General features: G+C 48.3%; 1 protein-coding gene across 6 annotated transcripts in view; it reads right to left on the bottom strand.

Annotated features, from left to right (window-relative positions):
* Positions 1-1,189: 1,189 nt before the first annotated feature.
* LOC308467286 (interleukin-6 receptor subunit beta-like) overlaps positions 1,190-25,218 on the bottom strand; it is a 43,096-nt gene continuing 19,067 nt past the window's right edge. For 4 of the 6 annotated variants that reach the window (XM_080988846.1, XM_080988845.1, XM_080988844.1 and 1 more), the window contains 12 exons: positions 24,365-24,546; positions 20,938-21,092; positions 19,089-19,272; positions 16,861-16,943; positions 13,780-13,999; positions 12,625-12,810; positions 12,378-12,479; positions 11,040-11,186; positions 9,341-9,484; positions 8,283-8,379; positions 6,442-6,523; positions 4,104-5,253 (listed from right to left, as the gene is read on the bottom strand). In XM_080988846.1, the coding sequence (XP_080844972.1) occupies positions 4,717-5,253; positions 6,442-6,523; positions 8,283-8,379; positions 9,341-9,484; positions 11,040-11,186; positions 12,378-12,479; positions 12,625-12,810; positions 13,780-13,999; positions 16,861-16,943; positions 19,089-19,272; positions 20,938-21,092; positions 24,365-24,546 (2,119 nt within the window). In that variant the 3' untranslated portion in view covers positions 4,104-4,716. Of the gene's footprint in view, positions 1,776-4,103; positions 5,254-6,441; positions 6,524-6,879; positions 8,013-8,282; positions 8,380-9,340; positions 9,485-11,039; positions 11,187-12,377; positions 12,480-12,624; positions 12,811-13,779; positions 14,000-16,860; positions 16,944-19,088; positions 19,273-20,937; positions 21,093-24,364; positions 24,547-25,218 lie in introns of those variants that run through there. The other 2 variants (XM_080988849.1, XM_080988848.1) reach the window with 2 other exon arrangements.

Below are 25,218 nucleotides of genomic sequence, written 5' to 3'. Positions count from 1 at the left end.
TCTGAGTAGGAGTAACATCCCATGCAAGCCACTTACTAGATAAATGACCTTGCAGCTCTGCAATTTTATCAGCAGTGAGAAGAAAATTGATATAAGTTTGTGAGCTGACTGTAATAAATTATCTATCTACAGTGGTACCTCGGGTTAAGTACTTAATTCGTTCCGGAAGTCCGTTCTTAACCTGAAACTGTTCTTAACCTGAAGCACCACTTTAGCTAATGGGGCCTCCTGCTGCCGCCGCACCGCCAGAGCACAATTTCTGTTCTCATCCTGAAGCAAAGTTCTTAACCTGAAGCACTATTTCTGGGTTGGTGGAGACTGTAATCTGAAGCGTATGTAACCTGAAGCATATGTAACCTGAGGTACCACTGTATCTATCTATCTATTGATATAAGTTGGAAAGTTTATATTTCTTAACATGCTGTTTTATTTATTTTTTATTTATAAAAGGGACACTTTTTTTAAATTTTGTGTGTGTGTGTGTGTGTATGGAGAGAGAGAGAGACCTGAACCACATTTTTGTTAAAAAAACCAAAAATCCAGACCAGCTATATGGAACAGCTTTCTGTAACTGGAAGAACAAGGGCGATGGAACAGGGCAATGGCGCCCCCTAGAGTAAAAAAAGTACAATTGCAACAGCAAAGGGGAAAGCACAGCGTGTAAAGGTTGCAACACAGGAAGCGGTGGATCATGTCCTATGAAGCTGAGTGCTGGGCAAGAGCTTGAGACTGAATTAACCAGTCCAGTATAAGGACTCCCCGACTTCTACAGCCAATCTTGGATGAGATTACAGTGGTACCTTGGTTCTCAAACGCCTTGGTTCTCAAACGCCTTGGTTCCCCAACGCCGAAAACCTGGAAGTAAGTGTTCTAGTTTTTGAACATTTTTTGGAAGCCGAACGTCCGATGCGGCTGTCGGCTATTGTTTCCTGCGCCAATCAGAAGCTGCGCCTTGGTTTCTGAACATTTCAGAAGTCAAACAGACCTCCGGAACGGATGAAGTTTGGCGCTTTTGTTTTTGCTATTCATTTTGCGTTTTTGTTTTTGAGGCTTTTCCTGTTCATTTGTTTTTGTGACAGCGTGGAACCCAGTTCAGCTACTGACGGACTGATTACGCGACTGTGGAAATGGATAAAAGCCCCCCATGCAAACAATGACTTATCACCATTGCACGTAAGAAAGAAAAAAGTAATTTTTATCATCTACAATACTGTCTTATTTATTTTATAGTACAGTGCATTGATTAGTGCTTTCATTTTATGGATCAATAGTAAAACTCATGTTCAGTTGCTGTTTTAGGGGTTGTTTTTAAAAGTCTGGAACGGATTAATCCGTTTCGCATTACTTGCTATGGGAAAGCGTGCCTTGGTTTTGGAACGCTTTGGTTTTGGAACAGACTCCGGATTAAGTTTGAGAACCAAGGTACCATTTTACTCAGAAGCAAGCCCTACTGACTTTGATGGGGATGTTCTCAAAGAACGCAGGCGGAGTGTTTTCATCTTTTAGCTTTATTTTCAAAGCGCAGCAGGCAAGCAAGCAATCTCCTTCGGGATTCCAGCGTGCTGTGCAAAACCTCGCACGGACAAATTCTGCAGCTTGCCCCGGTGAGGGCAGGATCCTGCGTTGATCCATTCCTTGTGCCTGATCTTGTAGCCAAGCTCTCCTTCATTTCTCATCTCCCACCTTCCCACTCCACAACAAACTTCCCTTTGTGCCTCTTCCTCTGAGTTACCGTATTTTTTGCTCTATAGGACGCACCAGACGATAGGACGCACCTAGTTTTGGGGGGAGGAAACAAGAAAAAATAAATTCTGAATCCCAGAAGCCAGAACAGCAAGAGGGATCTGGCTTCTGGGATAGCCGCTGGGATAGCTGGTCTAGCTTTGCGCGAAGCCTCCGGAGGGCAGCGGGATGAAGGCACCCCGCTATCCTGCAGAAACTTTGCACCACTAACCCCGAAGCTAGAACAGTGAGACGGAGCGCTGCGCAGCGCTCCATCTCGCTGTTCTGGCTTCTGGGACAGCCTGTGAAGCCTCCGCAGGGCAGCGGGGTGCCTTCATCCCGCTGCCCTGTGGAGGCTTTGCGCAGCTAAGCCAGAAGCTAGAACAGCGAGACACAGTGTCCATCTCCCTGTTCTGGCTTCTGGGATAGCTGCGCAGCCTGCATCTGCTCCATAAGACGCACACACATTTTCCCTTACTTTTTAGAAGGGAAAAAGTGTGTCTTATAGAGCGAAAAATACGGTAAGTCTCCCCGCCTCTCCTACGACTCTCCTTGGCAGCACAATGGATTTGAATACCCCTTTTTTTCCTTGCTGCTCTCCAGCTCAGAATCCTACTCTCTTGAGAGTCTTCGCCAGCACCTTATTGTCTCTAAAATAATGAAGCAGTGAGACCTTTCAGGATCTGCCCCCCTACACACAAGCCAGCCCCTACGGTTCCATTGGCCTTGCCCTTTTCAATTGCAGGAGCAGTTGCCCATCTCTCAGGAACAGTTAAGTATTTTATTTTCTTCCCCTTCAGCAGCGTGACTCATCCTTTTGTCTACAGACAAAAGGCTCTCCTTCTGCCTTCTTGCCTCTCGTAAGAAACCTTACTTCCGAGCAAAACTTTCCTCCCCAAAACTTTCCTCCCCGTTCTTCCTTCTCTCCCTCTCTAGACACCAGGAAGAACTTTCTGACTGTACAAAGTGTGTCGCTGGGCAAACAGACTCTTCTTCGTTGGAGATTTTTCAGAAGAAGTCGGATGGTCTGGGATTGTTTAGCTGGGATTCCTGCATTGCAAGGAGATGTAAAGGTAAGGTAAAGGGACCCCTGACCATTAGGTCCAGTTGTGGCCGACTCTGGGGTTGCGGCGCTCATCTCGCTTTATTGGCCGAGGGAGCCGGCATACAGCTTCCGGGTCATGTGGCCAGCATGACTAAGCTGCTTCTGGCGAACCAGAGCAGCGTACGGAAACGCCGTTTACCTTCCCGCCGGAGCAGTACCTATTTATCTACTTGCACTTTGGCGTGCTTTCAGACTGCTAGGTTGGCAGGAGCAGGGACCGAGCAACGGGAGCTCATCCCGTCACGGGGATTCGAACCGCCGACCTTCTGATCAGCAAGTCCTAGGCTCTGTGGTTTAACCCACAGCGCCACCCGTGTCCCTGCAAGGAGTTGTACTAGTTGCATTATTATTATTGACATTTGAATGTAATATTGGGGTAAACGATTTGGAATTCCGCAAGAAGGAGCAAAGATTTAATCCATAAGGTCCTAAGCTGCACTATACATTTCAAGCCATCTTTAAACAGTCAAAGAATAATGGGGAATGTAGTTTGTTCCGGGTGCTGAGAAATGTAGTTTGTTCCGGGTGCTATTGGGAAACGTAGTTTGTTCCAGGTGCTATTCCTCTTCCGGAACTACAATTCCCAGCGTTCTCTGGGAAGAGTGACTGATGGATAAACCACTCTGGGAAATATAGCTTTGTGAGGGGACAACTCTAGGCACCCTTAACAAACTACGGCTCCCAGAATTCTTTTGGGGAAGCTGTGGCTCTTTTGTGTAATATTGCACTCCTTTAAATGTACAACGCAGAAGAGCAGGAGGGGTCCTATAGGAAATCCAGATATCTCTACGGCATTGATGGAGAGCCCAGCCACTCGCACCAGGTCACTGGTTCCACGGTCAAATCTTACTATTTCAAGACGTTTCTTCCATAATGTTGTTGTTGTTGTTGTTGTTGTTTAGTCGTTTAGTCGTGTCCGCCTCTTCGTGACCCCCTGGACCAGAGCACGCCAGGCACTCCTGTCTTCCACTGCCTCCCGCAGTTTGGTCAGACTCATGTTTGTAGCTTCGAGAGCACTGTCCCACCATCTCGTCCTCTGTCGTCCCCTTCTCCTTGCACCCTCCATCTTTCCCAACATCAGGGTCTTTTCCAGGACGTCTTCTCTTCTCATGAGGTGGCCAAAGTATTGGAGCCTCAGCTTCAGGATCTGTCCTTCCAGTGAGCACTCAGGGCTGATTTCCTTAAGAATGGATCAGTTTGATCTTCTTGCAGTCCATGGGACTCTCAAGAGTCTCCTCCAGCACCAGAATTCAAAAGCATCCATTCTAAGGCGATCAGCCTTCTTTATGGTCCAGCTCTCACTTCCATACATCACTACTGGGAAAACCATAGCTTTTACTATACGGACCTTTGTTGGCAAGGTGATGTCTCTGCTTTTTAAGATGCTGTCTAGGTTTGTCATTGCTTTTCTCCCAAGAAGCAGGCGTCTTTTAATTTCGTGGCTGCTGTCACCATCTGCAGTGATCATGGAGCCCAAGAAAGTCAAATCTCTCACTGCCTCCATTTCTTCCCCTTCTATTTGCCAGGAGGTGATGGGCCCAGTGGCCATGATCTTCATTTTTTTGATGTTGAGCTTCAGACCATATTTTGCACTCTCCTCTTTCACCCTCATTAAAAGGTTCTTTAATTCCTCCTCACTTTCTGCCATCAAGGTTGTGTCATCTGCATATCTGAGGTTGTTGATATATTTCTTCCGGCAATCTTAATTCCAGCTAGGGATTCATCCAGCGCAGCCTTTCGCATGATGAATTCTGCATATAAGTTAAATAAGCAGGGAGACAATATACAGCCTTGTCGTACGCCTTTCCCAGCAGGTTAGTTTTACGATAATAAAGCTGAGCAGCGAGAAAGCTCGTATCGGAGGTCTTGCGAGATCCTTGCGAGATAAGCTAGGGTTTCCTCCTCGGAGTCCCTTGCGGGCTTTCAGCCGGGTGGAGAATTCCCTCCACCAGACTCACCAGGAGTGGAAATTCACCCACGGACCCGAACACCCTGCTGCCTGGCCCAACATCCAGCAGGCCCTCATAGGTGAAATTCTGCAACCAGACCCCTTGGCCAGACTTTGATCCGAGAGCAGAGTTTTCAGTATCCTGGCTCTTGGAGGGAGACCACGAATGGTGAGGACTTCTCTGAGTATCACTTGGACCATGGTTCTTTTGGACCACGATGACTCTGGAGTAGTCCACTCGGCTCCAGGCGGACATGTTCTTCTGGGGCTGCCCCCCGCTTGTCCAGGAGGGGCTCCCATTTCTGGTCATGGGGGCTGACTTCTGCAAAGGCCTGGGAACATCCACCAGCCACTGGTTCCCCAAAAACGCCTTCCTCCCCATCTCCTCCGACTGGGAGGGGAGGACTCTCAGGAGGTCGGTGATGGTCAAGGTGAGATAATCTCGACTCCATTTCTCAGGGCGACAAGGAGAGAAATCCTAAATAATAATAATAATAATAATAATAATAATAATAATAATTTATTATTTGTACCCCACCCATCTGGCTGGGTTTCCCCAGCCACTCTGGGCGGCTTCCACAGAGACCATAAATACACTAAAATGTCACACATTAAAAACAGGGCTGCCTTAAGATGTCTTCTGAATGTCAGGTAGTTGTTTATCGCTTTGACATCTGGTGGGAGGGCGTACCACAGGGCGGGTGCCACCACCGAGAAGGCCCTCTGCCTGGTTCCCTGTGGCTTTGCTTCTCGCAATGAGGGAACCGCCAGAAGGCCCTCGGCGCTGGACCTCAGCGTCCGGGCAGAACGATGGGGGTGGAGACGCTCCTTCAGGACAAGAAGGGGCTTTAAGGGGTGTCCTTTAAAAATTCTGACTCTCTGGTTGGACTAGCGTCGTGTCCATATTGCAGATCGCTTGGTTTCAGCGATTGTTACAGCCTCTGCTCAGTGATTGGTTGAACTGCCCTTATGTCACAGAAGCGCCGTGCTGGCCAATGATCCCATTGGCTGAGTCCTTAATGCCATTGGTTCCATGTTCTAATTGGGCTGCAATGCTTTTCTAACGCCCCTGCTCAGCGATTGGCTGAACTGCTCTTAGGTCACAGAAGACAGGCTGTGTATGAAGGCGCCTTTAACTGCCTGGGGGGGGGGCGGGCGAGGAAAATCCCTTTTGTGCCAATCCAAGCCACCCACCCAAACAACACTATCCTGGTATGCCCACAAATAGCAACACTTTGGAGGTCCCGAGCCGCAGGGAGGTTAGATTGGTCTCAGCTAGGGCCAGGGCCTTTTCAGTACTGGCCCCGACTTGGTGGAACGCTCTGTCACAAGAGACCAGGGCCCTGCGGGATTTGACATCTTTCCGCAGGGCCTGCAAGACGGAGCTGTTCCACTTGGCCTTTATCTTTTTCTCCCTTTATGGTTTTGATTTATGGGCTACTACTAAAATGTGGCTGCATTTTAAATTGTATTTTAACCCATATTTTAACCCATATTTTAATTAACTGTTTTTTTCTTTCTTCTATTACGTTTTATTGTCATTTTAGTGGTGTTAGCCGCCCTGAGCCCAGTGGTTCTGGCCAGGGAGGGCGGGGTATAAATAAAAAATTATTTATTATTATTATTATTATTATTATTATTATTATTATTATTATTTATTACTCACCAGACACATTTTTTGCGGTGCCCATGTAGCAAGGTTGCTTTTTGCCGGGTCAGGAATCGGCGGCCACAGGTACTTCCGAAGCCTGAAAAATCCAGAGACTTTAGTTAAAAGAGTGGAGGTGAGAGATAGAAAAGGAAAAAAAAGGACTTCAACTGAAATGAGTTCTGACAATTAAAGAGGAAAGCAAAATCTAGTTTCTAGTGCCTAGGAGGCAGAAGATTTTGGTTCAGTTTCAAAGTGTCTCTTTCGCAGAATGAGACTCGTGTAATAATAATAATAATAATAATAATAATAATAGTAATAATTTTATACCCCGCCCATCTGGCTCGGCTTCCCCAGCCACTCTGGGCGGCTTCCAACAAAATATTAAAATACATTAATGCATCAAACATTAAAAGCTTCCCTAAACAAGCAAGCTGAGGGGGTGTGTGTGTGGACAGGGCTGCCTCGGTGGTGGCCCCAGGCTTCTGAAATGTGCTTCTGAGGAAGCCCCACTGAGCCCTGGCATGGGGCATGCCAGCCTCTGCCAAACTGGTTCTCTCTAGATACTTTTGGACGACAACGCCCACCAGCCCAAGTTGGCACGCTGGCCAGTGCTGATGGGAGTTGTAGTTTGAAACAGCCCTGGTGGCTAGAGGCTGGCAGGAGTTGTAGTTTGAGATGGCTACAGTGACTGGAGCCGATGGAAGCCGTAGTCCAGAAGGGAGAGACTTTCCCACAGGCCGGTGTAGAAAGGGGCTCAGGGTCATAGCTGTCAACTTACAGATTTGAAAATAAGGGACCAGCAGCCAAAATACTGTAAGGGATTTTAGTCAACCAGTTAAAAGGGACCAGGTAATTTTGGAGAGCAGCGTCGGTTTTTAGCCCTTCGTTTCCAGAGGTTGCTGCTCAAGACACCAGCCGATGAAACACTGCAATTAAATAACTACAAGCAGCAACCACTTTTCGCGCAAAACGAAGTCCAAGCTACGAAGATGATGCTGCAGTTCTGTATCTTTTCTCTCGTGCTCCATCTGCAGCTCTCAGTTCCATCAGGCGGGGCAGGAGGAAGGGGGGGGGGAAATAGCGCCCGAAGTAAACCCGCAGATCAGACCATCTATGCTAGTCTACCACTACAAATCTATGGGAGAAGCGCTTGCGGTCCTTCCCTTGTAGCCCTTGGAACACCTGCCTGCTCCTCCGCCTCCTCCTCTTCCTCCTCTCTCTGAACTGCTTTCTCTATGGTTGCCCTCGCTCTCCTCTCAGGGCTCCTCAGCAATTCATAGGCCATGCCAGGCTGCCCATCTCATCCGGGTCCTTCGGTGGCGCAGCTGCAGTATGGCCTAGTGGGAGCAGCAGTGACAGGCAGAGGGGAGGCCCCAGGCAGAGATGCTCAGTTTGGCGGCCGTGAGGAGGATGGTGGCGGAAGGGCCCGAGGCTCCCGCCAGTCCCAGCAGGGAGGGGCTCCCGGGGGCCGAGGCTGGTGAGAGGAGGCCGGAGGGGGGCGGACTGGGCAGCCAAGCAACACAGTTGGAGCCTCCCTCCTCCCTGGCCGGCAAGGAGGGAGGGAGAGGAGCTGCTCCCTTGGAAACCTGGGAAATTTAAGGGACATCCATCAGTAAGGAACAGCAGCGGGACATGGCACTGGGATAAGGGACTTTCCCACCAAATAAGGGACGCTTGACAGCTATGCTCAGGGTGTTTTCTTGAGTCATGCAGTCCCAAGCGGCAAAATGATTCCTTTGAGCACTCTCTGGAGGATGTTATTTTTAAAAGAGAGAGAGAAGAAAAAGTTGGGAGCCCTAGCAAACGACGGGTTGGGCCTAGTGGGGTGGGGAAGGCGATGCTTTATGGACACGCACAACTGATGCTTCCAGAGGCAGGCCAGGGATCCGGCAAGCAGGATGAAGAGGAACCCCACGCAAAGGACGGAGGACAGAATTTCGGTTTCGCCGTAATCTGCCAAGAAAGCAGAGAGAGAAAGAGGGAGCTTCAGATCTCGGAGGCCAAGGCATTCACCAAAGAGAAACCGGCGCCACCCCCTCCTGCCATCCACAGGATTACAGCCACAACATTGTTTATTTCACAGAATCACAGGGGGTTGGGAACCGCTATGTAAAACCGTACATAAAAGTTTTCTGCTCCACTGCGCCATCTGGTGTTGCATGTTTGTAATGCATTCAAAACACTGTGGTGTGTTTTTAATACTACTACTACTACTACTACTACTACTACTACTACTAATTTATTATTTATACCCCGCCCATCTGGCTGGGTCCCCCCAGCCACTCTGGGCAGCTTCCAACAAAACACTAAAATACAATAACCTATTAAACATTAAAAGCTTCCCTAAACAGGGCTGCCTTCAGATGTCTTCTAAAAGTTTGGTAGTTATTTCTCTCTTTGACATCTGGTGGGAGGGCGTTCCACAGGGAGGGTGCCACCACTGAGAAGGCCCTAAACGGCTTCGGTCCTGTATACCTGAAGGAGCATCTCCACCTCCATCGTTCAGCCTGGACACTGAGGTCCAGCTCCGAGGGCCTTCTGGCGGTTCCCTCATTGCGAGAAGTGAGGCTACAGGGAACCAGGCAGAGGGCCTTCTCGGTGGTGGCGCCCGCCCTCTGGAACGCTCTCCCTCCAGATGTGAAGGAAATAAGCAGCTATCATCTTTTTAAAAGACATCTGAAGGCAGCCCTGTTTAGGGAAGTTTTTAATATTTAATGCTGTATTGTTTTTAACACTCGACTGGGAGCCGCCCAGAGTGGCTGGGGAAACTCAGCCTGATGGGCAGGGTATAAATAATAAACTACTATTATTATTAAAGGCGCAAGCACGGGGCTGAATGGGAAAGGTGGCAACACTTTGGACGCAGGGACGGAGCGAAAATGCAACCCCAGGAAACCCCACCATGTTCCCTCACCGGAGTCCTTGGTGTGGATGGTCAGAACGGGTCCGTCTGTGCTCCCTCCATCGTTGGCGACGGCGATGAAGACCGTCACGGTGGAGCTAGGAGCCAGGCCTTCAATGAGGTAGCCGTGTACGGAGCTGTCCAGGACGACCGCCTCTGGAAAACAAGACAGAGGGGCTGTTCCTGAGGCAAGAAGAAGGCTACAAAATGGCTACCAGCTCTGCATCCACAGTCAGAGGAGGTTGTGATGCTTTTGAAGACCAGTTGCAAGAAACACCAAGAGGGGAGAGTGGCGTTGTGCTTGGATCCTGCTTCCCATTAGGACATTGGGTTCGCCACCGTGAGTACAGTGGTACCTTGGTTCTCAAACGCATTGGGACTCAAACGCCTTGGTTCTCAAACGCCTTGGGACTCAAACGCCTTGGTTCCCAAATGCCGCAAACCCGGAAGTAAGTGTTCCGGTTTACAAACGTTTTCCGGAAGCCGAGCGTCCGACGCGGCTGTCGGCTATTGATTCCGGGGCGCCTGCACCAATCAAAAGCCGCGCCTTGGTTTTCGAACGTTTCGGAAGTCAAACCGGATCGGATTAAGTTTGGCGCTTTTGTTTTTGCTATTTATTTTGCGTTTTTGTGGCTTTGTCGGTTCATTGGTTTTTGTGACTGTGTGGAACCCAGTTCAGCTACTGATGGATTGACTGTGCGACTGTGGAAATGGATAAAAGCCCCCCATGCAAACAATGACTATCATCAGTGCAGGTAAGGAAAAAATTTAATTTTATTTTATTTATTTTATAGTGCAGTACAGTGGTACCTCGGGTTAAGTACTTAATTCATTCCGGAGGTCTGTTCTTAACCTGAAACTGTTCTTAACCTGAAGCACTACTTTAGCTAATGGGACCTCCTGCTGCTGCCGCGCGATTTCTGTTCTCATCCTGAAGCAAAGTTCTTAACCCGAGATAATATTTCTGGGTTAGGGGAGTCTGCAACCTGAAGCGTATGTAACCCGAGGTAACACTGTACATTGATTGTTGCTTTCATTTTATGGATCGGTAGTCTCGTTAGATAGTAAAATTCATGTTAAATCACTGTTTTAGGGGTTGTTTTTAAAAGTCTGGAACGGATTAATCCATTTTGTATTGCTTTCTATGGGAAAGCTCACCTTGGTTTTGGAACACTTTGGTTTTGTTCTGCTTGTGCGTGGGGGGGCAGTGTTAAAAATATAAAAAAAAGTTTCTCAAAGAGCTGAGATTTCTGCAGGTGCAACTTAGGACCTCATCTAGCACCTGAGATCTTTGTGTGAGTTACTTCAACCCATTGAAACATGCCTTTCACCTCCTTAAGGCAGGGGTCAGCAAACTTTTTCAGCAGGGGGCCGGTCCACTGTCCCTCAGACCTTGTGGGGGGCTGGACTATATTTTGAAGGGGAAAAAAATGAACGAATTCCTATGCCCCACAAATAACCCAGAGATGGGTTTTAAATAAAAGTACACATTCTACTCGTGTAAAAACACGCTGATTCCTGGACTGTCCGCGGGCCGGATTGAGAAGGCGATTGGGCTGGATCCGGCCCCTGGGCCTTAGGTTGCCTACCCTTGCCATGAGGTCTAGACACTTGGTGTGTCTTTTAAAAAAATGTTAAAGCAACCACAGCCACGGTTTTTTGTGATGGGGGGGCGTGTTCCCTGTCAGAACAGAACAAAGCACATCCTTACTATTCTCGTCGTCACCCTCTTTTTTGTAGAAGACGGTGTAGTTCCGTATCACGCCTCCGCGTTCCTCCAAAGGGAGAATCTCCCACTGCAACTCGACCTGGGACTTCCAGACTCGGACGGGATATAATGTCGGCGCACGCAGTGGAGCTGGAGAAAGAGGGAAGGAGGAAGGAAGGGGGGGGGAGGAGAGGAGAGGGCGAAAGATGAGTATCCGTTTAAAGGTTAAGGCAAAGGGACCCCTGACCATTAGGTCCAGTCGTGACCAACTCTGGGGTTGCGGCGCTCATCTTGCTTTATTGGCCAAGGGAGCCGGCGTACAGCTTCCGGGTCATGTGGCCAGCAGGACTAAACCTCTTCTGGCAAACCAGATAAGTGCATGGAAACGGCGTTTACCTTCCTGCCGGAGTGGTACCTATTTATCTACTTGCACTTTAACGTGCTTTCGAACTGCTAGGTTGGCAGGAGCTGGGACCGAGCAATGGGAGCTCACCGCATTGTGAGGATTCGAACCGCCGACGTTCTGATCGGCAAGCCCTAGGCTCTGTGGTTTAACCCACAGTGCCACAGACACACAAATCAAACTCTGCAGTTACCGTATTTGTCGCCCCATAAGATGCACCTAGTTTTTAGAGGAGGAAAACAAGAAAAAAATATTCTGAATGAAACAGTGGATGTATGATTTTTGTGGTTCATGCTGTGGCCACAGACATGATATGTGATTTGATGGCAAGTTTCTCTCCTCATTGCTTGCTTTAGTATTCCTGTCTCCTATTGGCAAAACCTATTGGTGTTTCGCAACTTTCTGACTAGTTGCAGGACCTTAGCCAGACCTAGCAGGGTAAATGCAGAGTTCGCGAATGCAATTGGCAACTTGGCTGCAGACAGGATGGACAAAGCAGGAACCAGGAACTTGTAGTTAGGTGTTTACTATATTGTTGTTGTTGTTTAGTCGTGTCCGACTCTTCGTGACCCCCTGGACCAGAGCACGCCAGGCCCTCCTGTCTTCCACTGCCTCCCTCAGTTTGGTCAAACTCATGCTGGTACCTTTGAGAACACTGTCCAGACTTTGGCCACATCATGAGAAGACTCCCTGGAAAAGACCCTGATGTTGGGAAAGATGGAGGGCACAAGGAGAAGGGGATGACGGAGGACGAGATGGTTGGACAGTGTTCTCGAAGAGACCAGCATGAGTTTGACCAAACTGTGGGAGGCAGTGGAAGACAGGAGCGCCTGGCGTGCTCTGGTCCAGGGGGTCACGAAGAGGCAGACACGAATGAACAACAACAACAAATAAGTTTCGATGGATGGAATAATGGAATACTTTCTGGTCCCACCTACCAATCTGTTTGGAGTAAGCACTGGTCGAACCCGAAGCCCAGATTTTGCCATCTACGAGGGCGAAAACTTTCAGTTCATAGAGCTTTCCTGGCTTGATTGCTTCTGGAAAGGAATAAAAAGATTCCACAAGAGGGAAATTAGCCCAAAACTTTTGGGTTTCCCTGCCCCCCCCCATCACCGGAATTCTGCTGACGCAGCCAAGAATCGCATTAGCTTCTTTTGCTGCTGCGTCACACGGTTGACTCACCTGTGATGAGCACATGGCCAACGCTCGCTGGCTGATAACGCCAGGATATATCTCTGCCCTCTTTTGCGGGTAGTTGACCCCATTCAAAAATGTAGACTGTCACTGGGTTGCTTGGGAGGGGCCAGCGTAAGAGGAGGCTGTGGTCCCCTGCAGGAGACACCAGGATGGGCAGCGGGGACAGGAGAACTAGGAGCAAAAAAAAAGAACGTCACGGAATGCTCACCAACATTCCAAAATGCCAGTTTGGTCAGAAGACCCGAAGATTAGGAGCAACAGCCGAGAAGGCCTTCTCCCTCATTCCCCACCCCCAAGCGTGCCATGGAGCAGAGCTTCCCCAAAAAGTCTCAGGGCAGGTTCGTACAAGAGGATAAGGTAAAGGACCCCTGGACGGTTAAGTCCGGTTAAAGGCGACTATGGGGTTGCGGTGCTCATCTTGCTTTCGGGGCGAGGGAGCCAGCGTTTGTCCGCAGACAGCTTTCCGGGTTGTGTGGCCGGCAGGACTAAACCGCTTCTGGCGCAACGGGACACGTGACGGAAACAGAGTGCACGGAAACGCCGTTTAGCTTCCTGCTGCAGTGGAACCTATTTATCTACTTGTGCAGGCGTGCTTTCGAACTGCTAGGTTGGCAGGAGCTGGGACGGAGCAATAGGAGCTCACGCTGTTGTGGGGATTCGAACTGCTGACCTTCTGATCGGCAAACCCAGGAGGATGGGTAGTTTAGACCACAGTGCCACCCGCTCCCCTATGGGAGGATGCGGTCCTTCGCATAGCCTGGGCCTAAGGAATGTGTCAGTGAAGTCTTGCTTGCTTGACAAAAGCTCTTGCTGTGCGAATGTGGGTAGAATCCAGCCTATTGCACAAAGGTAAAAATGGCATTTCCTGCCAACCTAGCAGTTCGAAAGCACGTCAAAGTGCAAGTAGATAAATAGGTACCGCTCCGGCGGGAAGGTAAACAGTGTTTCTGTGCGCTGCTCTGGTTCGCCAGAAGTGGCTGAGTCCTGCTGGCCACATGACCCGGAAGCTGTACGCCGGCTCCCTTGGCCAGTAAAGCGAGATGAGCGCCGCAACCCCAGAGTTGGTCACGACTGGACCTAATGGTCAGGGGTCCCTTTACCTAAAAATGGCATTTGCTGTTCCCCACCCTCCTACTTCACCTTCTTGACCGCCGGATGGCGGGACTACGAGTTTGGTCGGAGGAGACATGCCCACCATGTTAGTGGCCACCACAAAGAACGTAAATTCCTCTCTGGCCGGGAGGAGAAGGCTACACTGCAGGTCTGGAGTGAAGCATTGCAGAATCGCGGGCTCCCCTCTCTTTTGTGAGTGAAGGCTGTATCCCAGAATCTCGCCGTTTGCCTCCTTTGGCGTCAGGGGCTGAAGGGAGGAAGCAAAAGGAAAAGTTTGCAACTGTTATAAGAAAAAACTGCTCCTTTCCCCCTTTTGTGATATCCAAGAAAGACCTACATTGGCTCCCAGTATGTTTCCAAGCACAATTCAAAATGTTGGTGCTGACCTTGAAAGCCTTAAACGGCCTCGGTCCAGTATATCTGAAGGAGCATCTCCACCCCCATCGTTCTGCCCGGACACTGAGGTCCAGCACCGAGGGCCTTCTGGCGGTTCCCTCCCTGCGAGAAGCCAAGTTACAGGGAACCAGGCAGAGGGCCTTCTCGGTGGTGGCACCCGCCCTGTGGAACGCCCTCCCACCAGATGCCAAAGAGAACAACAACTACCAAACTTTTAGAAGACATCTGAAGGCAGACCTGTTTAGGGAAGCTTTTAATGTTTGATGCATTACTGTATTTTAATATGTTGTTGTAAGCCACCCAGAGTGGCTGGGGAAGCCCAGCCAGGGGGGCAGGGTACAAATAATAAATTATTCTTATTCTTATTCTTATTCTTATTCTTATTCTTATTCTTATTCTTATTCTTATTCTTATTCTTGAGTCCTTATGTAGGTTCTCTATTGGTATGAGAAAATAACAGAGGCCAACCAGAGAATATTGAGAAGCAAAGCAGCTAGTAAGCCTGATCTTTATTAAACTGTTGCAACAGGGTCCCCTGCTCACCCCACGCAGGGAGGGAGGAGAGGAACCCAGAAATTGGTGTGCAAGCTCTTATAGAGACTTTTGAAACTGCGTCCCCTGTAGCTCAAGACCACCCCCCAAAACATCATGCATACATCTCAGAAAGAGGTGGTCCCCAGCAGAAATTTGAGTGTGTTGCTTCTCTCCTGTCTGCCAGGATACCTGACAATGCCTTATCTGATTGCCTTTTCTGGGTAGCCTGGCCATTCCTTGGAGATGGTAAAAACTTAGTTCCTGAATCTCTTAGGCATGTTGAGAGTGTGCTCAGCTTAGCAGATACTCGTCAGGCTATATTTGCAAAGGGAGGTGTAAGCCCCTACAGTCCAAAGACAACTGAAAAGCTTTCCCCATTTCCTTCCTCCTTGCAGAGAAATATTTGAGGTCAATTTGGGAGAGTCAAAACGGCTTCAGGATTGCTCTCCTGTACAATTTCAGACACTATTGGCCTCCACAGTCACTTACGGATTCATTGATAGAATTGTGTTTATGGAAGACAATCTTACTCAGCAACGAGGGATCGCGAAAGAAAGAAGGAGGATATCTCATATAGGTAAAAAAGGTAAAGGACCCCTGGACAGTTATGTCCAGTCAAAGGTGACTATGGGGTGGTGGTGCTCATCTTTCAGGTCCAGAGAGCTGGCGTTTGTCCGCAGACAGCTTTGTCCGAGAGCCAGTGTGGTGTAGTGGTTAAGAGCGGTAGTCTAGTAATCTGAGGAACCGGGTTTGAGTCTCCGCTCCTCCACATGCAGCTGCTGGGTGACCTTGGGCCAGTCACACTTCTCTGAAGTCTCTCAGCCCCACTCACCTCACAGAGTGTTTGTTGTGGGGGAGGAAGGGAAAGGAGAATGTTAGCCACTTTGAGACTCCTTGAAGGGAGTGAAGGGCGGGATATCAAATCCAAACTCTTCTTCTCTTCTTCTTTCCGGGTCGTGTGGCCGGCAGAACTAAACCGCTTCTGGCACAACGAGACACCGTGACAGAAACAAGAGCACACGGAAACGCCATTTACCTTTCCGTCACAGCAGTACCTATTTATCTACTCACCCTGGCATGCTTTCGAACTGCTAGGTTGGCAGGAGCTGGGTAAGAGCAACAAGAGCTCACCCCGTCGCGGGGATTCGAACTGCTGACCTTCCGATCGGCAAGCCCAAGAGACTCAGTGGTTTAGACCGCAGCGCCACCCCTGTCCCTACACCAAACATCATATACATTCATACCTCTGCTTACGTATCCCTCTGGTTACGTAAACTTTGGGATACGTTAGTGCAAACCCAGAAGTACCGTATTTTTCTGTGTATAGGACTAGATTTCCCCCCTAAAAAATAATGTCCAGTATTTGGGGGTGTCTTATACATGGGGGCCATCTCCCCCTATTTTCTTAAATCAGAGTCCCCAAAAATAGGGGGCGGCTTATACATGGGGGCGTCTTATAGATGGAAAAATACAGTAATATTTCCGGGCTTTTGCTACGTGCGCATGCGCAGAAGCGGTCCCTCCGGCAGCAGAAACCTCGGGATCTGACCAGTGCTCTGGAATGGATCCTGTCCGCAGCTGGGGGTACCACTGGACACCAAACATCATATGCGTGTCCCTACATCATATGCATGGACGTGGGTGGCGCTGTGGGTTAAACCACTGAGCCTAGGACTTGCCGATCAGAAGGCCGGCGGTTCGAATCCCCGCAATGACGGGGTGAGCTCCCGTTGCTCGGTCCCTGCTCCTGCCAACCTAGCAGTTCAAAAGCACAGCAAAGTGCAAGTAGATAAATAGGTACCGCTCCAGCGGGAAGGTAAATGGCGTTTCCGTGCGCTGCTCTGGTTCGCTAGAAGCGGCTTAGTCCTGCTGGCCACATGACCCAGAAGCTGTACGCCGGCTCCCTCGGCCAGTAAAGCAAGATGAGCGCCGCAACCCCAGAGTCGGCCACGACTGGACCTAATGGTCAGGGGTCCCTTTACCTTTACTTTACATCATATACACCAAATGCGGCCCCTCGGGACCTTGAGACGCTGTCTTTGTGCCACGAATCTTTCACCCGTCCAGCAACAGGCTTGCGCTCAGACAATGGTGTTGGCACTATGCCACCTGCAGCTGTTGGCACATTGCAGCACCCTTTCACTCCACGGTGTGGGTGCATTGGGTATCCGTCCTTACCTTCCACATGAGGACGACCACTCTGTTTCCATAGCCATCGGAGTGTCCTAATTTCCTCCAAAGTGCTGGCCCTGTCGACGGAACTGCAGCGGAAGCAAAACGTCGAGGTTCAATACAGGCCTAGGACACTCATACCTATGGGACCAGCTCTCCTGGTATGTCCCACGGAGGACCTTATGGTCTTCAAACAAAAACAACTTGGAGGTCCCGGGCCACAAGGAGGTTAGGCTGGCCTTGACCAGAGCCAGGGCCTTTTCGGCTGTGGCTCCGATCTGGTGGAACGCTCTGTCACAAGAGACCAGGGCCCTGCGGGACTTGACATCTTTCCGCAGGGCCTGCAAGACAGAGCTGTTCCACCAGGCCTTTGGCCAGGGCACAGCCTGACCCCCTCCTTTGGTAATCCTCACAGAACTCTAGCTCCATGGTTGCCATTAATTTGATTTGAACTGATTTTATAATGAATTTTAGAATGCTGTATTAGATCAGAGAAAGCACTTTATTCACCCAGCGCAAAGTACAGAGGGCCTTCTCGGTAGTGGCGCCCACCCTGTGGAACACCCTCCCTTCAGATGTGAAGGAAATAAGCAGCTATCCTATCTTTAAAAGACGCCTGAAGGCAGCCCTGTTTAGGGAAGTTTTAAACATTTAACGCTGTACTGTTTTTAACACTTGATTGGGAGCCGCCCAGAGTGGCTGGGGAAACTCAGCCAGATGGGCGGGGTATAAATAATAAATTATTATTATTATTATTATTATTATTATTATTATTACAGAATTCGCTCCACCGCCACCCCTGGGAGGCCATGATGTTGACCACCAAACTGGGATGGCTTTGAAAGAAGATTAGACAAATTCATGGAGGAAAAGGCCAGAGGCTCTGTCTCCCAAGTTGGAGTCAACAATTCTTCCGAATACCAGTCACTGGGAGCCACAGGATGGGAGAGTTGTGTTCGAATCCTGATTGCGGGTTTCCCAGAACAGGATGCTGGACTACAGGGATGGTTGGCCAAATCCTGCAAACTCTTCTCATGTCAAGAGAACGCAGAAGGCAAAAAGAGATACAAGAGATACACGACATTATGAAATTGGAGCAGGCACAGGCAAACTCGGCCCTCCAGACGTTTTGGGACTACAACTCCCATCACCCCTAGCTAACAGGACCAGTGGTCAGGGATGATGGGAGTTGTAGTCCCAAAACATCTGGAGGGTCGAGTTTGCCTATGCCTGAACTAGAGGCACAATTGGCCCTCCCATTCTTGCGAGCATCTGAGCCCCTCTGTCGTAGATTCATAGAATTGTAGATGTCAGGGAACTGCCATGGGCTCAGAGGGGAGAGGGGAAAAGCCGGCTGGATTACAGAGAGCCCCCCAAAGATCGTGGGAAGCAGCTCCTCCTCAGCGGAGGAGAGGAACCACGCCTCCAGTGGAGAGGAGCTGCAGGGTTCGGAGGAGGCGAGGCGGTGCCAGGACACCTGGCCTGGGCAAAGCGGGGAGGAGAGAGGTCCTCCGTTACCCACGCCCTCCCTGCGCAGTAGGCTATCGCACCGAGAGGGGAGGCGCAGATTGGGCGTCAAGAAACTACTCTGCTGGAGAAGGTTTAAGGACAGCCGACTCATAGGTTCCGCCAGTGAATGAGCCAGCCACGGGAGAGTGGTGCTCTGGACCGATAAAGTTTATTTTGGCATCAAAAGCAAGGCTTCACAGCCGAGCAGGGAGGCATTAAAGCCCTAAACGGCCTCGGTCCTGTATACCTGAAGGAGCGTCTCCACCCCCATCGTTCAGCCCGGACACTGAGGTCCAGCTCCGAGGGCCTTCTGGCGGTTCCCTCATTGCGAGAAGTGAGGTTACAGGGAACCAGACAGAGGGCCTTCTCGGTGGTGGCGCCCGCCCTGTGGAACGCCCTCCCTTCAGATGTGAAGGAAATAAGCAGCTATCTTATCTTTAAAAGACATCTGAAGGCAGCCCTGTTCAGGGAAGTTTTTAATATTTAATGCTGTATTGTTTTTAACACTTGATTGGGAGCCGCCCAGAGTGGCTGGGGAAACTCAGCCAGATGGGCGGGGTATAAATAATAAATTATTTTTATTATTATTATATTATTATTTGCCTGCTTGCTCTCGAGCAACCCCTTGGAACCTTAACAGTAGAGCTGGGAGGGTATCCCAGGGCCATCTAGACCAACCCCCTGCGATCCAGTGTCGCCTCCAAGCATAGCAGAGGTCACCTTACCTTCAGGCAGGGTCCTCACAAATCTCTCACCGCTCCAGTCACTCCAGGGAGGGCGCCCGCCACTGATGGCGAAGGAAACTTCATGGAGGTATTTTGCCCTCACTCGGACAGAGTAGTTGGTGAAGGGGGCGACGTGGCAGATGTTTGCGAAGCCGGGGGCATTTTCAGACAATGTAAGATTGACCTTTGTGGGAGGAGAAATATTGGGGAGTGGGGAGCACACTTTAGCGCTTCGCGTGTTTTTAAAGCTGAGCTGCCACTGCAAATTGAGGCGGGTGAAATACTCTTATTCGGTTGGTAAGTAAAGGCAGATCTACTGTATTTTTTGCTCTATAAGACTCACTTTTTCCCTCCTAAAAAGTAAGGGGCAATGTGTGTGCGTCTTATGGAGCGAATGCAGGCTGCGCAGCTATCTCAGAAGCTATCTCAGAAGCCAGAACAGCAAGAGGGATTGCTGCTTTCATTGCGCAGCGATCCCTCTTGCTGTTCTGGCTTCTGAGATTCAGAATATTTTTTTTCTTGTTTTCCCCCTCCAAAAACTAGGTGTGTCTTGTGGTCTGGTGCGTCTTATAGAGCAAAAAATACGGTACTCTTATTCGGTCGGTAAGTAAAGGCAGATCTACATAATTTGCCAAATCACAGCCATCCTTTGAAATTGGTACATGTCTGGATTTTGCAACGAGGCCCTCCAACAAAGTAATGCGTACAAAAAAAAGCATTCGATAGGGTAAAGTGTGCCCATAAATGCATGCATTCGTGAAAATGGCATGCAAAATGCATTATATTATGTGAAATTGCGTAGCCAAAATGTGAATATTAGGGCAAATGGCTTCCAAAGATTTGTCAGGAGAAATTAGCACTACAATACTGATGAGGTTTAATGAGGACTTTAAAAAAAGAAAAAAGACTGGAACTTAAGACTCGGGACCGGTGTTATATGGTCTCAGTGGCTGCTCCCAGGCCCCAGTCTAGCTATCCCAGCTATCCCAGCCTGGTTAGCCCCCTTAAAACTCTGATACCCCATCATTAAATATACTCCCATAGAGACTACCTTAAAAAGGTAAAGGGACCCCTGACCATTAGGTCCAGTTGTGACCGACTCTGGGGTTGTGGCGCTCATCTCGCTTTACTGGCTGAGGTACAGCTTCTGGGTCATGTGGCCAGCATGACTAAACCGCTTCTGGTGAACCAGAGCAGCGCACAGAAACGCTGTTTACCTTCCCCCTGGAGCCGTACCTATTTATCCACTTGCACTTTGATGTGCTTTCGAACTGCTAGGTTGGCAGGAGCTGGGACCGAGCAACGGGAGCTCACCCTGTTGCAGGGATTTGAACCACCGACCTGATTGGCAAGTCCTAGGCTCTGTGGTTTAACCCACAGCGCCACCCGCGTCCCAGAGACTACCTTACCCTGCGTTTAAAACCAAAATCACATTTGAATAGGAACTGTTTCTCAGGTGGCTAGTCCTAGTCTTTATAACCGTGTACCTTCTTCCAGAAGGCAGAAGCTGAAAGAGATCATTTCCGGGGTGCGCACTATCCTGCGCTATCTCTGCAGCTTCTTATGGTACCTGGAAACATAGATTTGATCCAAGGTGGGAAGAGTGCGCCCAATTATTCTCTCCGCAGTCTTTACAACCCTGGACAGCATTGTTTTTTCCCTGGCGGTGCAGCTCCCAAACCACGCACACAGACCATAAGTTAATACACTCTCAAAAGTACAATTTGCAAGCCCCCTTGAGGCAGAGACCTGTCTTTCAATCAAACGTCAAGACACAGGGCACTACACAAATACGTTGCAACAGATCTGCGCCACAGAAGCCACCGGGCAAAGGATCCTGCCTGCTCACCTGCATCCATGACGACTCTGCCACGTCGCGGAACTGGATTTCATACTCGGTTTCTAACACAGATAGTACCTCATCGCCAGGGATGTTCCATTCCAGATAGAAGCACCGCGACTTGTTTGCTTCGGCGATGCTAACCTCAGGTGCGCTCAGTTTCACTAGATGTGGGGTGGGGAAAGAAAGTTTGTATCTGTATCCAACGGCGCAGTGTCAAACCCAGAAGGGCAGGGGTCCCATCCTGATAGTCGCAGCAACGCCCCCTTTGAAGAGTATACAACCTTCTTGGATTCTACAATGATATCATAGTTGTGCAATAATAATAATAATACAGTGGTACCTTGCTTCCCAAACTTAATCCATTCCGGAAGTCTGTTCCAAAACCAAAGCGTTCTAAAACCAAGGCATGCTTTCCCATAGAAAGTAATGCAAAACGGAATAATCCGTTCCAGACTTTTAAAAGCAACCCCCAAAACAGCAATTGAACATGAATTTTTACTACCTAACAAGACCATTGATCCATAAAATGAAAGCAATGAACAATGTACTGTCCTATAAAATAAATAAGACAGTATTGTAGAGGATAAAATTAAAATTATTTTTCGTTAGAAAGAGGTTGGAAAAAGAATATTAGGTCGTTCTGGTAGATATGATATAATGGACTAAGCAAAAATGAGTTGATGAAATTGATGAAATAGAGGAGGTTTAATTACATTATTTTAATTTTAAAATACGTAAATGAAAATAAGGTTAGAAGGATTTGCTGGAAACACGATCTGAACTAGAATACAAAATCGGGAGGTGAGAGGAGGTCATGGAAATAAGTAAAGGGAAAAGGCTATGTAAAGGTTTAATCTGTTTTTGTTTTATTTTAATTTAATGTATTTTTATATTTTTTGTTAAGTTTTCTTTTTTATTCTATCTTATTGTTCTTTTTTACTTGTTCATTTTTTGCTTTGTTATGGCTAAAGTCTTCTTTGTATTTTGTATGGTTTTTCTATTTCTTTTTTGTAACTTTAAATTTGGAATAAATATCATTTATAAAAAAATAAAATTAAATTAAATTAAAATTATTTTTTTCTCTCTTACGTGCACTGATGATAGTCATTGTTTGGATGGGGGGCTTTTATCCATTTCTGCAGTTACACAATCAATCAATCAATCAATCAATCAATCAGTAGCTGAACTGGGTTCCACTCAGTCACAAAAACCAGTCACAAAAACCAAGTTACAAGCCACAGTCACAAAAACGAAGAAGTCACAAGCCGCAGTCACAAGTCAGTCCCATAAAACGAAGAACAAGTCACAGTCAAAAAAACGGAAAAGCCACACATAAAAACCGCAAAAAAATAGCGAAAACGAAAGCTCCAAATATCACCTCTGTGCTGTGTGGCTGCTCAGGACTCAACAGCTGACAGACTCAACAGCTGATTAGCAGCAGGGGACTCAATTTACAAACAGAACACACTCAACAGGAAGCGGAACATGTTCTGCTTCCAAGGAAAAGTTCACAAACCAGAACACCTACTTCCAGGTTTGAAGTGTTCTATTTACATGTTGTTCATAAACTAAGCTGATCTACCTAATTTGCCAAATCACAGCCATCCTCTGAAATTGGTACATGTCTGAATTTTGCAATGCGGCCCTCCAACAAAGTAATGCATACAGACAAAAAAAGCATTTGATAGGGTAAAGTGTCCCTATCAATGCATGCATTCTTGAAAATGGCATGCAAAATGCATTATATCATGTGAAATTGCATAGCCAAAATGTGAACATTAGGGCAAATAGCTCCCAGAGATTTGTCAGGAGAAATTAGCACAGCCTAGGACCCTCGTACCTACAGGACCGCCTCTCCCAGTATGCCCCACGGAGAGCCTCAAGGTCCATAAATAGCAACACCCTAGAGGTCCCGGGCCCTAAGGAAGTTAGATTAGCCTCAAACAGAGCCAGGGCCTTTTCAACACTGGCTCCGGCCTGGTGGAACGCTCTTCCTCATGAGACCAGGGCCCTGCAGGATCTGATCTCTTTCCGCAGGGCCTGTAAGACAGAGTTGTTCCACCTGGCCTTTGGCTTGGAGCCAATTTGATTCCCTCCCTCTCTTTCTTTTTTCTTTTTCCTTTCTCCTCCTGTGATGAGGCTGCATTTTAATATTTTAATGTTTCAATATTTTAATTGTTGTATTTTAATCTTGTTTTTAAGTTGCATTCATTCAACTTGTTTTTATTATTGCTTGTTAGCTGCCCTGAGGCCGGCCTTGGCTGGGGAGGGCGGGTATAAATAAAAATTATTATTATTATTATTATTATTATTACAATGCTGATGAGGGTTTGTGAGGACTTAAAATCAATCAATCAAATGGCCTGGACCTTAAGACTATAAACTTTAGAAACTGACCCACCTCCTTCCACTCTGATTGGCTCCAGTCAGCATGAAAGGCGAGAAGACAAGTCTTCTCAGTGGCTGAAAAGCTCCCCTTTCATGCTGATTGGGTGGCTCTCAGGCAATGGAGGCAGACTCCCTGCTAGAACCCGGTTGCAGAATTAGCAAAGGGGTCTTCCACACCCTGCCCTGCAACCCTGAACAGCCAGTGGATCAAAGGAGAGCGATCCACTTGTTTTGCCATCTAGCCAACTTGTTCTGCTCAAAGCAGTAGGGTGTATCAGTCAGGCAATGACTGGGCAGATCCGGGTTTGAATATCCTACACAACCATGAAGCTCAGTGGGTGATGGAAGACACCGGGGACACACCCTTTCTCTCTTTTTCAGCCTAGCCTACCTCGCAGTGAAGGAATGGGTTTCCCAAATCTAAAATCTGACTGTGCAGTCAGTCTGAAACGGGCCCCAAAATCCCATTCTCCCTTCTCCAAGGGTGCATTAGCTAAAAACCATTAACTTGAGCTCTTGAGCAAATGTATAACAGGGACTCAGCTGTATAAACAAAGCTCTCTCCTTTATCAGTCCGTGACGCCTAATGAATGGCCTTGTCAGTTCCAAAGTGGGGCAGGGATGACACATCTGGGTCTTATCTTACATCCTGACCACACTGACGCACAGACCTTGTCAGCCACCCGGGAACGGCGCCAGGAGTTCTCTTAGAGTTGGTGACCTTCTTACCCCAAGATATGGAATACAGGAACAGGAACACCCTTTTATGGTCAAGAGTACCGGAACAGGAATATCTGTTTATGGTCATGGATGTCAACTTGTGTGTATGAGCTTACGTGGGCTGGATTCCTGGGGAAGGGGGGAGAGGGTGCCTGGAGGATATATATACTTCATGGAATCTCTCATTTCTTTGGACTTGCTGTGAACTGACCACGCAAGTGCCTTCTGCTATCCGGAGAGCAGAATAAACTCTTTCTCTGAATCAACCTCTAAGAAGGCTTGTTGTGCAGAGGGCGAGGAGACTTCCCCGAGTTTCCTTGCTTACCTATGCTCATTCCATGGATGCACATTTCCGGAGCGCTCACTTGGATGCCTCGACTCTCGGCAGTTAGGTTTATTTTGTAGAAAGCAAAGAGGTTCTCCACCGGGACGCTGCACGCACTGCCTCCCTGGGTGGCGGCACAGCTTCTCGTGTGGCCAAAATCCATTTGACAGCGCCCAGCTTCTCTGGAAAAAATAAACAGAAGGGAGCGCTCCTTAGCAGCTGCGGGTTCAAGGGGCAGGAGTGGAGAATCGGTGAGCCTCAGAGCCCTCCTTTAGAAATTTCCCAGAATGCCCTATCTGCAGCGTTGCTTCAGGGGATTGTGGGAAATTTAAAAATGGCGGCTCCAAGCTGCTCAGTAGGTAGAGTCTAGGGTAAGAAAACTCTTACACCCGGCACGGGGAATCCTGCAGCTTGCCAGATGTTTTGCTGGACTACAGAAACAGGAACACCATCCCCTATTGAAGCTGGTTGGAGCTGATGAAAAATGGAGGCCCCAGAACATTTTGTTTTATTAGTTTTGAAAACTGTACAACAGAAAGGTTTGATAAAAGTTGTTATCAAAATAAAAATAAACATTCGTTTGTTCCTTGGTTGATACTTGTTTTGTACACCATTCTGAAATTCAATTTAACATCACCTCCAATCTTCCCATTGTGTTCCGAGTCCTTAAATATGCACTTAATTTTATTTTCAGTCTGCTTTGGGTGGTATGGTATCTCCCTTCCAACCTTTTGATGAAAATTCTGGCGGCTACATGAAGATGTCCCTAAACTTTTTTGTGATTTCATTACCCATAATTCCTAGCAGGAAGGCTTCGGGGTTTTTTAGGGACGGAACATTTGAAAATGTTGTTG

The sequence above is a fragment of the Podarcis pityusensis genome (assembly GCF_964106645.2).
Source record: "Podarcis pityusensis genome assembly, chromosome: 18".
In the NCBI taxonomy this organism is placed as follows: Eukaryota; Metazoa; Chordata; class Lepidosauria; order Squamata; family Lacertidae; genus Podarcis; species Podarcis pityusensis.
The sequence above is the reverse complement of the archived record's forward strand: the minus strand, read 5'-3'. Positions and strand labels throughout refer to the sequence as shown.